Genomic DNA, 12,523 nt, shown 5'->3' on the forward strand with positions numbered 1-12,523 from the left:
AGAATTATTAAAAAATATAAAAAACCAATTATTTTCTTAATTACAAGTATCGATAAATAAAATCATCTATTCAATACAAAAAATCACTTAATTCACCAATCACAAGTATTAATAGATAAAATTATCTGTATTCTCTGTGTTGACATTTGGTGATAAACCATGACACTAATATTTATAAAAATCATTTGTATATAATATATAATTTCTCAAAATAAATGATAAATATAATGAATTGATTTTTCATAAACACACAAACGCATAAAAAAAATGCTTATCAGCTTGATGTCATTGCAATTGTATCACTTTGCATCCTGACCTTCACTCATGGACCTGATAAAATAAGTTATATAGTTTGGGGACTGACTTTTCTGTTGTTCTTTATTTTAAACCATGGCAATTTCGTAAATTTCTATAAAGGAAACGCAGCTTCTCTCTCCAATTACGCACCGTTCACAGAACGACAGTCGACAGACAAATCCAAAATGCATCTAAAGAAGCCATTGTGGAGCACAGCACTGAAAGAAACAAGAGAACCGTCGTCAGAGGCGGAGCCGCAACCACAACAACCGTCGTCAGCCACGGCAACAGCGGTGGACGAGCTAGTAAATTCATTAAACAAGCAAAGATTATATAGAGAAGTAACACTCGCTCTCCGTACAAGCCTTAGAGATGCTCGCGCCGAATTCTCTTTCCTCCGCCTCCGTGGCCTCCGCTCTCTCCTTAACTTCCTCAGATCCGTCGCTCAATCAGATTCCACTATCAATCTCTTCTGCCAAACGCAATCTTTACCGGACCTTCAAGGTAACTAACTTGCTCTGAATCACTTCTTTGCTTTTTTTCGATTACTTTGTTTTCTGTAATTTTTTTTTATCGGTGAATTTTTTTAGTGGTTCCGGTTTTGTTTCAAAATTCGTTGAAAGAGGGGGAGGAGGAGCAAAATGTGGAGAGTTTGAGTCACGTGTTTGGTGTGGAGCCGATGAGGATTACGAGTCCTTCGACGGATGCAGAAATCGCGCTTGCGCTTCGTGTTTTGGAAGGTTGTTGTTTGCTTCATAGAGAGAGTACTGTTTTTGCTCATCAGTACAAGGCAATTCAGGTGGTTATTAGAATTGGATTTTAAAGAAAATGAATTTTGTACTGCGTGTTGGTGGTGTGTTTATGCATAGAAGTTGAGCATTTGGTTTTGATTTTGTAGGTTTTGATGCGGGTTTTGTCGACTAGAGGTGTATTGGAGAAAAGTGCTTGTTTAGATGCTCTAATTTCGATAATGTTGGATTCATCACCCAATCAAATGGTATGAATTTTGTCCCATCATTCTCATTCTTCATGTTTAAATTTAGAAGCAAATTGGTTTCTATTACATACATTCTGATGCAAGATATTAAGAGCAAGATTAGTAAATGTATTGATTTGAGTTTATTCATGTTTTACATTTTGGTAGTATGAGGGTAGATTTTATTGAATGAAATCATTCATAATAATCGTTTATGTTATACAAACTCTGAACTACACTGCTTCTGAAATATTTCGACTCACTTTTTCGAAGTAGATGTGAAAGGGTATCCAATGGAGGCAAATGCTAAAAGAGTCTGCCTAATTGGTTCTGTCATCTTTTCCTCATTTGTTATTGTTTACAGGGAGCTCATTTAGGTTATGTTAACTGCAATCAAACTTTCATTTTGGAACATGGATTGAAGATGACCATGGCGTAGTTATTTTGTGGATGCCACTTGTAAGCTAGTTGAATTAATAAAATTAGTTCTAAGTATGCTCATTCACCTAGATAGGGAAGCCATTGCACCCTTAAAGCAGATATTAAAGATGATCATAGCATGAGTTGGCTTAAACTAGCAAGTCTTGTTCTTTGGGTGACACTATCCCTCCATGGGTTGAAGTCAATGCCAGGCAACTTTCCACTTGGTTTCACTAAACATCTACATACTAACCAATAAACATGTCATAAGGCTCAACATCTGCTAGAAAAGATGATGTAATGTTTCATGTGGGATCGAGAAAAGACCACTTTTGACTAATTCAATTTTCTATTTTTCCTTTTTCCTTATTAAGTTCAGCTCTGGAATGGACTGCATTCCTAACTTTAGTTTGTCAGAGTGTTTCTATTTTGTATTGGTGCAGGTGCAAGTTTAATTATAGGCTTCAGAGATCCAGTATAGTTGGGTTTCATATAACTTGAAGACCAAGAACTTGATTTACTGTGATGCTCTTGTTTAGTAGTTACAGATTTTTTGTTTATTTTATTTTATTTATTAGACTCTGTTGCTTCACTTTGGTGCATGGGCGTGTCTCTCAAACTATCATCTTGATGCAAGATTCTCTTTCAACATTTTTCTATTCTTGTATTCTTTATTATTTTCCACTATGAATATCCTATGCTACTATAACTGGAATTTTTCTTTGCTATTGACATTATGCTGGTTTAATCCTAGAACTTCCCTAGATCTAGAGGAGTTATTCATATTTCATTTCCTTTGTAATTGGATTGTGATTTCTTGATCTTGTTTTGAATTGAATTAGGATTCTTTTTTTCAACCTCAACATCAATATTTCCATCCGTGTTAGAGTTTAATCTCAGTTATGGTTATAGTAGTTCCTAAGTGATTCGATTACAATACCTAAGCATTGCTGAACTGGGCCTACTTTATAGACTAGATCAGAAATTCTAACCTGCTATACATAAAGAATATACCAATACACCCAACATCAATTTGGATGAAATAACTAGGTTTGATTTGCTCTTTGGGCTTGCTTTTCCACGAGTTCCATATGGCTGAATTCTGGCTTTGTCAATTAAATGCATAATGGAACTTTAGAGGACATGAATTACCTGGTTAAGGCTGATACAATGACCTCGAAAAACAGTTGTGCTAACCATATAAAGGAGTTGTCCTTATTTTCTAGCATTAAAATCAATCATGATGTTAATTGATCAAGAAAATTCTTTCTTCTCTACTTAGCATCCCTGTTTACTTTGACTTGTATACACTCAGGATTTCGAAGCGTGTAATGGTATTGAGGAAGTAACTGTGGTTATTAGGGACAAGCAAGTGGATGAGAATCTCAGGTATTTATTAATTTTCATCACCCCTGTTTACCTCCACTGTACAGCATGGTGCTATTAGTACTGTTTGTCGTATCCAAGATGTTATTAGAAGTAAAGCAAATTTTGCAAATGGCAACAAATTACAGCAGTGATTACAAAAGTGAAAGAGAACACTGTTAGCTTACCCCCCACCTACCCTCATGCACACACTTGAAGAATTTGTTTTCAAATGATTGTCATGAACATTAACAAGTTTGAGGCTTTATGGTAATGTAGTGAAGGGAACTGTTCAGTCTTTTTATTCAAGCTTCTTAATTACCTCTTAAACACAGAATTCTTGACTTGCGAAAGATGTAGAGCACTTCGAAAAAACTGCAAGGCATATATTTTGTTGCTAGGAAGGGGAGGGGGTTATAAATGGAGGATCAAGTTAATAAAACTTACAAATGGAGCACATTCCTATCAGTTTTAGATGAGAAGTTTCTCATTTGCAACTCTGGCAAGCTCATGTTTTTTCTCGTTTCTTTTGATTACATAGAAAATTCCTTTTTTTAGATTTATCAGTGATAAGTTCCTTTTTTTATAAATTTAAGATAGAGCTGTATCGTTTAATTCAGATTTGACTGCTAACGAAGCATATGTTTACCTCTGATTAGGTTGAAATGTGGAGAGTTTATGCTACTACTCATTGGCCATCTTAATGGGAGGGAAAGGGCCCCCATGCCATCCATACATGAAGATGTAAGGCGACTCCTTGGTGAGAAATCAGCCTCCTTGATTTGGGCAGCCAGTCAATTTGGATCAACAGTCGATCCAGAACAGAGGTTGATGGCTTTACAGATCCAAGCTCGCAGGGTGCTTGAATCACTGGACCTGTACTAGTTCAGAAGATATGAAATCTCTATTTCCTCTTGGCAATTTACTCTTGCTGATTCGAAAATGAAGATGAGTTCTGTAGATAACATTAATTGCTGGCATTTCTGTAATGTTAAAATCTCGTTACTCAGGAAGCAGGTGTGGTATGCTGATGCCCTGTGCATTTGCACACATCATTCTTTCATCTCAAGCAAAAGTGTTCATCATATTATATTATAAATACAACTAAAATAGTTGTGAACTAGGTTGATAAATTATTTTCAGTGTTTCTTAACAAATTTATCCCATAACTCAGTTGGATGAAGCGTACTTGTTGGTTGCTAAGGTAAAATATTGTTCTAGGCTAGCGTGTCTGGGTTTGTTGTAGCCGGCTCTTTGAGTTTTTTTTTAGACTTCTATTTTTTTTTTTTTTTATCTTTTGATTTTTTTCAAAAAATTCTATCCTTGTGGAATTTTTATTTAATTTATTTCTAATTATGTTCTTTAGGTTTTTATTTAATTTTATCATTTTGCATTAAATTAATAATAAATTATTATTTTTTTTTATCATATAATAGAATAAAAATATTAATTCAATACAGAAATTGCAAGTTTCACAGGTTGGCTAGGGTTGATTTGTTTTTTTTTCTTTTGATACGTTTTCTCTGGACTTGCTCTGTTGACAAGGTCATATTGAGCAATTTTCATGCGATTTAATTTAAAATTTGGACTAAGTAAAGTGTTGGGTTAAGAGTTTTAAGTTTGAATAATTATACTGAGTTTAATGACATTGTCAAAAAGTTATGCAATCTAAATTTTTTTTTTATTTTCTAAAAAAATTTGATCCAACCTGCAACAATAACACGGGGCGAGCAATAAACTATGATTCATTAAAACAAATGACAACCATGTATTTGGCTCTCCCATTAACTTGTTTTTTTTTTTACTTAAAGAGTGGTGAATTATCATTTGAATTGTTGGAATCAAATCTTTGGACTTGGGATGACAATGATACCCATAGATAGAGTTTTATACTATCTATACTCGAACTTAAAATTAAAATAACTACCTAATGGGCATGAGTTTTTGATATTTGAAACCAACTTGATCGGGTTTCGGGTACCTATCAGGTATTCATAACCCAAACCCAAACTTAAAATCTGAACTCAAATGCTATAATTTACAGTTATTTAATATATAATTAACTTGATATACATGTAATTCTTTTTGGACTTTAAATTTATTTATTTATTTATTTCGGGCCAGATAAACCAATATCCATACCCAACTCAAACTCAATTTTTTTGCCTTCAAGATTTACCCAAAATCCGATCAGGTCTAAGAATTTCCTGTCTTTTTAGGTCGAATCGGGTCAATATCTATCTGATTTGAGTGAAATTGCCATCCCTACTTGGACTTTGTTATTTCCTTTTTGCTTTGTGATATTGGTTAATCATTATGATTTTTTTACCCAATTATGAGTTGGTTTACTCATAATTACATTACAATTACAATTATATATAAAAAAAAAACTAAAAAAGATGGTGAATTTATTGTTCACCCACCTCACAAAACATTGTTTCACAAAACATTGTTCACCGAAACAATGTTTTGAAATTTTTTTTAGTCCTTTAATTTTTTTCTCATTGAATTTTTTTTCAATCATCCTTTTACATAGCGTTGATGTAGAATTGGCTTTCATAATCTGTTTTGATTTATTTTTTATAATAATATTGTGGTCTCAAAACAACATCATAACATTGAATTGATGCTCAATTTTATGAAAATAAATTGGTTTTATTGTTTGCAAAAGTTTGAAAATGAGGGGATGAAAATTGAAATTGAGATTCGTAAAGGCTAACTTGATCCTCTTCCTTAGGAATCCTAGACGAGGGAACCCTAGAAGAGATACCGACTCTAACTATCATCCATATACAATCCATACTAGATCTGACCAACTGCCCTTCCTACCTTATTTATATATTGACAACTTATCTTTGTCTTCATAGTGTCTTTCAATGGAATGTTTCGATCCTCTTCCCCGGTACTTATAAAAAATGAGCCGCTAGTTTAGGTACAAGATACTATTATTATCGCCTGGACAATTAGACACCCAACCTGTAATTGCAATGACCCAATTGAATCATGTATATCCCCTCGAGCCACATGAATTAAGTATAAAAAAGTCAAATGCTTCTTTTATTATTTTCTTTGGTGTAATTGAGTCATCCTAGACTTGAACCAGAAACTTCACTCATGAAGTAAATTATCGCACCTACAGTTTAACCAATTGGGAAAGAATCAATCAATCCCTTTTTAGGAGCGATTCATCCTTCTCGGATGAAGCACGCAATTCTTTGTGTACTGTGCTTTCTAAGTGTTCTTGTTTCCCCCCTTTTCCTTCACTATGACAAGTTTTTTTTTTTAAAATAGCTCAAATGAGAAGAAAAAAAAGGTGTTATCCGGGTGGAGAACTACTTCTTTGATAAATGTCGTAACGACTCTATTTGCGGTATTCCTACTTATCATCTTGAAGATTTATAATTCTTTTATTTTACTAGATGGAATTTGAATGAATTAAATTTATAAAAATAATTCAATTCTAGCTTTTCAATACAAAGTGAAGCATTTTGAACTCGTTTTTTAACCCATTTTATGTTATTCTATTTTGGTAGTTAGATCATAAAATATAAATGTGCGACTTGTTATAATAGGTTCTATTAATCAAGGTTGTCAATTCCGTTCCGTTTCGCCCGGAATGGCCGAAACGTTTCATACCAATTCAAAAAATGGAACAAAACGGAATAAATTTCATCTCATTTTAAATCTCGGTCCGTTCCGGATTTTTCGGCTAAATTCCACCCGGAACGTTCCTGTTTCATTCCACATGTTCCGTTCCGCTCTTGAAAAGCCATTGAATCAAATTGAACCTTGTTCAATTTAATTAATTAAACCACCCAATTATAAAAAGTTCTTTTTCATTACAATTTTCAATAACAATGATATTAATAATAATATTGAAAATTATTATTACTATTTTCATTAACAATGATATTAATTTTTAAAATTAGATTTATCACTAATATATATGGTTTATATTCATGTTGTTTTTTTCATATTTATACTTTCTAGGAATTTGAGCAAAACAAAGGATGTTTTAGATTCTATTAGCCTTGATAACATTAACCTAACTTTTTATTTAAAATATTTGTGTTAAAACATTTTACTTTTATAATATTTTGATATTTTGTTTAAGTTGAATTACTTTAAGTTAAAGATCTATTTAATCTTGACTATTTAGAAATATTTTAAATTTTAAAATTATATTTATTTGGCATTGTGTTTGTATTGCATGATTTATAATTAATTTATCTTGAATTTGAATTATGTTTGTTGAATATATATATATATATATATATATATATATATATATATATATATATATATATGAACAGTACAACCTCGAAACGGCATGCCGAAACACTCCGAAACTGAAATATTCCATTCCAATTGAAAAAACGAAACACCTACCGAAACGGAATTGACAACCTTGCTATTAATAATATAAAAAATAGATTTATCATTTTATCTTGATAGAGATAGTTTTTAACTTCATCACGTATTTATTCTAGTATTTGGAGCATGAATAATATGAAATAGATTACAAGTATTAGAGTTATGATTCATACTTAATATTCAAATCTTGTGACTGGACTTCAAAAAAACTCAGAGTTAAAAACTCTAAATTAAAAGATTGTTCTTCCTTTTAGCTCATTGTCTATATTTATTTTGATAAAAGGATAAACTTTTCTTTGGATTTTTAATCATTGTATTTATTCAAAGTGATGATACAAGAGTTCTTGCTCAAGTAATCATTGTACTTAATTAGAACCATTCTTCTTATTTTTTATTCCAAAAATAGAAATAAGGTTGTCAATGACATAAAATGATAAAAAAAATACACATATGCTCAAGTAATCATTGTACTTAATTAGAACCATTCTTCTTATTTTTTATTCCAAAAATAGAAATAAGGTTGTCAATGACATAAAATGATAAAAAAAATACACATATATAAACATTTCTTCATTTTTTAAGCAAATTATTTTTGCTTGATTTGAGTCTTTCTGAAAGTTTTTTTCAATGTAAAGTAGCCTTAAAGTGGAAGTGAATTGGATATATGAATCAACCTCATCTCAATTGTTAGATAAATCTTAAATTATTCATTAAAGCCAAAGACAAAATCTCTTAAATGAAGTTAGTGTAAAAAGAAAGAAGAAATGTATAACATATGTATTTTTCTTTGTTTGTTAATGAGATTCAAATATATATTGAAAATGATCATGAGGTATGGGATAATGAATGATAAATCAAATAAAGAACAATTACATATTATTGGATACTAGACTATCTTTTCATAGGTATAAAGCCAAATAGGTCAATATAAATTTATTGTTTTTTTTTTATTTATTAATTAAGTTTGATAATGGGTTTTCCAATAAGTCTTACAAGGAGTTCTATGAAATTTGAATAATTATTTGACCAACAAGTTACATTATGTATTATTAGTATCAATATATATAAATGATGGTAAAAACTCAACAAGGTTTATTCTTTGAGCCTACTTTCAAGCCAGGATGATTAATCAACCAATTTTAAGACTTAGCCAATCTTGTTTGCACAATGAAAAGAGCTATCATTTTATCTTTTTATCAAATCAAATTATTTAAAGGTGTATGTTTATAAGCTCATGTTAAAGTTTCAATTAATTCCTCCCAATACCTGCACTATAAAATTAAGAACATAAATCCACTAACCCAAACAAAATGTCCAAATAAGAACATCCATGCCTAGATTGATAAACTTTTTACCCCAAAAGGATTATACCCATTGATAAGTTGTGAAAATTTTAACCATAAATAATCCTTTAACCATCCCATCGAATAAGTATAAGATTTATTAAATTGTGAAACATTACCCTGCCATAATGTTATGTTCTTCCAATGCTAATAATAAGTAACCCATACAATGGAATTTAACATCCAAAAAACCATAAAATAAAAGGCATTCCAAGCTAAAATATCAAAAATACCACCTTGTCCCGGACTATCCCAAGAGAAACTATATTTAAAATCTCTTTATCTAACATGAACTTAGAACCATGCACATATAAAACACCTTTTACTAAAATCAATGTAGTTTTATGTAAATATAGAGCAATAACACGATGAACCAGAAAGTCTCCATAATGCGATCTAAGCAACACCAAGATCCGTTAGAGGTTCTAGTTGGTCTAGTGAAAAGACTTAGAGCTAAGATATTTAAAAAGGCTTTCAATGGACTTTTTCAAGACACATGGACTAAGATGGATTTCAAGAAAATATTAAATAATGTATAAGAAGTCTTGATTAATTTAATTAATGTTCAAGAATGGTTTATAGGTGGGCATTTAGAGATTACAAAAATATTAGAATAAGAAGATTTAAATCTATCAATTTTGACACTTCTATACTGTTTTGGTCATTACTGGAGATACAAAAAGAATTTTAATGCGATTTTTATTGCATTGGAAAGTATAAATTCATATTTTTCCAGTAATATATGGCACACCTTCTAATTCATTAAGATGAGAGAGAACCATGCATTTGAACTTGGCCTTCGTTTCTTTCAACAAATTACGAAAATAACTTTAGTCTTATTTAAATTAGTTGGACTATTGTTTTATTTATGTTTTAAATATAATTAGGCATTTTATAAATATTAAGACTTTTATTTAAATCCATGTTCATTAGATTATTATTATCTATTAGGTTTATCTATATTTATTAGGGATATCCTATGAGAATTAGAATTCTTTCTAATATAAAGATTTTTTGAAAAAAAAGACTATTTTTAATAAAGAAATCAACATTATTTACATCTTTTGTGTGATTCTCATACTAATTTCTTGATTGAACTTATAAATTTTTGGAATGAGTGATTAACTTTGTTGTGATTGTATACTACCTGTTCGCGTCTTTTTACAAGCATAGAATGAGAATGATCATTATGTATAACTTTGGTTCTCCAAGGCAGGTTCTTGTTAGGTCAAGTTGGAAATAATTCAAATATGATTTTAGTGCATCCTAGTACGTAGGTGTTTACATAAGTTGATATCAGAGTTTGTGCTATTATCAAGCTATATTCTTTTAATATTTAGTTTGTGTTATTTCTTGATTGTATTTCATCCTAGTTTTGGCTAGGGTCTTGTTTATTTATTTTTTTTAAAAAAAAAACTACTCTTATCTTATTATTTCAAAGTTTGCGCCAAATCCTATATTAAAAAAATAATAATCTTACTTAGATTCTTGATTTTGCCGAACACATCGAAGAAAATTTGTGTTTTTAATCTTTATTGATTTAGTATTTATTAACATATAGAATTCTCAATCTATTTTTGTTAATTAAATGTATGCATTGAAATTTGAATTCATAATTAGGTTTTTTTTTCCTTTGCTACTAGAAAACACATTAATGAAGCATGCACTTTTTTTTCTTGCATTTTCAAAAGATTTGGTCCAACTCGAAATGAGGGGCAATTATCTAGTCCTCCACTAAGTTGCCTTGTCTTCTTTGTCTGGAAAACTCTACCTGTTTTTTGTGTTTGACCTAATTTAAATGAAACTTGTACATTTACTTATTATAAGGGCAATTTGAATTAATTATTTTTATCAAGATAATATCATTTTGTTTGATTTTTTTTAAAAAAAATCCTCAACGTTAATTTAGTTAGGTTTAATTAGATTAAACAAGTTTAACCCAATAACATTATTTTTAAAAAAATTAAAACCCAGTTCGAATAAAATTTTAAATTATGAGTTTTTCGGGTAAACTCAACGTACTGCTCTGGCATTTAAAAGATACCATTTATCCGAAAAACAAAAAAAGAAGAATAAGAAGAAGAATACGAGGTGAAGCCATCTGAAAAAGGGGAAGCACATGTGACGTATAAAGAGAGGTTGGATAAGCAACACGGCTTTGATTACAGCCACTAATGGCATTATTTATGAAATGCCATCTTACTTGGGTGGATAATAACGCATGACAAGGACACCATGCACCACCACCCACTTCATCTTCCTGTTCATGCACTAATATATAGCTAGGAAGAAGCTAGCAAAGCAGTGCCCTGAACAGCTGTGACACCAGATACCAGGGACTTATGGCTGAAATGGAGTGCCTATTCTGCTCCAGATGTATCTGATTGCTCCATATAATAATAATAACAATAGAGTTGTTCATTGAACTAGAGTTTGTGGTGGCTATAATTAATCGTGTTCTCCACGGAAGCATAAAATAGAGTAAATCGAGGATCAAAGTATGCCTTGTCGAATCCCATCTTCCCTTGCTGTTAGTGGCTTAAGGTCACCTTGCATTTGGGCAGGGAGAGAGCTTTCAAGTTTCAATGCACAGGTGTTTCCATTGTGGATTGCGTGGCCACCTTCCCCACACTCTGGACAGGATCATATTACCACGTATTCTGATCTCAACTATTCTTGGTGCTTTATTTTCAAGGATTCAATGCAGCAGGCACTAGCATCTAATTTGCCAGGCACGCAGTCCCATCATGGAGTTGTTTTTTATTCATTTCAGTGGCTGTGTGTTTGATATATAGCTGGTGATCGATGGTTATGGCCATGCAGCAGAGTCAGGTTTTATAACTTTAGTGTTATATAACTTTAGTTTGGATCTGGGTTCTTGCAGGTAGGGATGGCAAATGATCGGCAAGGTTGGATCTATTTTCACTGTGAACACTTGACTTTATCCCTCATCAAGTGTTTTTCTCTCTCAAAATAATCTTTATTAAAAACCAGCTCTCAAGAAATTAAAATAAAAAAATCAATAATTTCCCATACATGAATCACAAACAAACCATAAATTAATAAAGTCAAATGCAAGTCCGCACATATTAACAAACAATTTTAAAAATAATAAGAAAATACTAGATTGAGTAGGGGTTGGGTGAATTCACAACACTGCCTAGAAAATTATCAAATAATAACGGAATTAGTGATGGAGAATGTTTTGTCTATCATTTTCAATGACAACAGCGATGGAAAATATTCATCAGTAAATTCTAAAAAAATTACAAATAAAAACTTTTTTTTTGATAATTAACGATGAAATTGCCGACATAATAAAAATAATTAAAAATATATATATGTTGGCGATTCCATTGGTAAAATGACACATCATTATTTTTCAACGTAATTATCAAGGAAATTATTCTGTCACTAGTTTCTGTCGGTAAATATATAAGTGTTGTAACTAACAACAACTTCTTCCCCCTTTCTTCTTCTTCTTTCATTGCAAAAAACAGCAGCCCTCCCCCTATTTTACCACAAATCTAGGCTCTATCCTCATAAATTCAGTCACCTTAAAATTCAGTAGTGTCAGCATCATTATCTTCACGATATTATATTGGTTCTTGATTTTGCAAAAAATTATTTGATTTCATTATTTTCACGATATTAAAAGTTAGGGAACTAAAATTAAAAAAAAAAAAGCATAAGAGGAAGCATCCCTATTATATTAAAAAAATTTGCCCCCTCCGTTTTTTTGCTAACT

General features: G+C 31.1%; 1 protein-coding gene across 1 annotated transcript; it reads left to right on the forward strand.

Moving 5' to 3' along the window:
- Positions 1-404: 404 nt before the first annotated feature.
- LOC18105617 (uncharacterized) lies at positions 405-4,194 on the forward strand. The gene is made up of 5 exons (XM_006374203.3): positions 405-801; positions 888-1,096; positions 1,196-1,294; positions 3,009-3,082; positions 3,718-4,194. Exons 1-5 carry the CDS (start codon positions 483-485, stop codon positions 3,941-3,943), a joined length of 927 nt encoding a protein of 308 aa, XP_006374265.1. The 5' UTR covers positions 405-482; the 3' UTR covers positions 3,944-4,194.
- The last annotated feature ends 8,329 nt before the right edge of the window (positions 4,195-12,523 follow it).

This window comes from Populus trichocarpa, chromosome 15 (assembly GCF_000002775.5).
Source record: "Populus trichocarpa isolate Nisqually-1 chromosome 15, P.trichocarpa_v4.1, whole genome shotgun sequence".
NCBI lineage: Eukaryota > Viridiplantae > Streptophyta > Magnoliopsida > Malpighiales > Salicaceae > Populus > Populus trichocarpa.

Bases quoted from the DNA above. Each gene is read 5' to 3' on its own strand.
- LOC18105617 (XM_006374203.3), top strand. From the start codon at position 483: ATGCATCTAAAGAAGCCATTGTGGAGCACAGCACTGAAAGAAACAAGA. The intron at 1,295-3,008 runs GTATGAATTTTG...GTATACACTCAG, and splicing joins ATTCATCACCCAATCAAATG to GATTTCGAAGCGTGTAATGG. The intron at 3,083-3,717 runs GTATTTATTAAT...ACCTCTGATTAG, and splicing joins CAAGTGGATGAGAATCTCAG to GTTGAAATGTGGAGAGTTTA.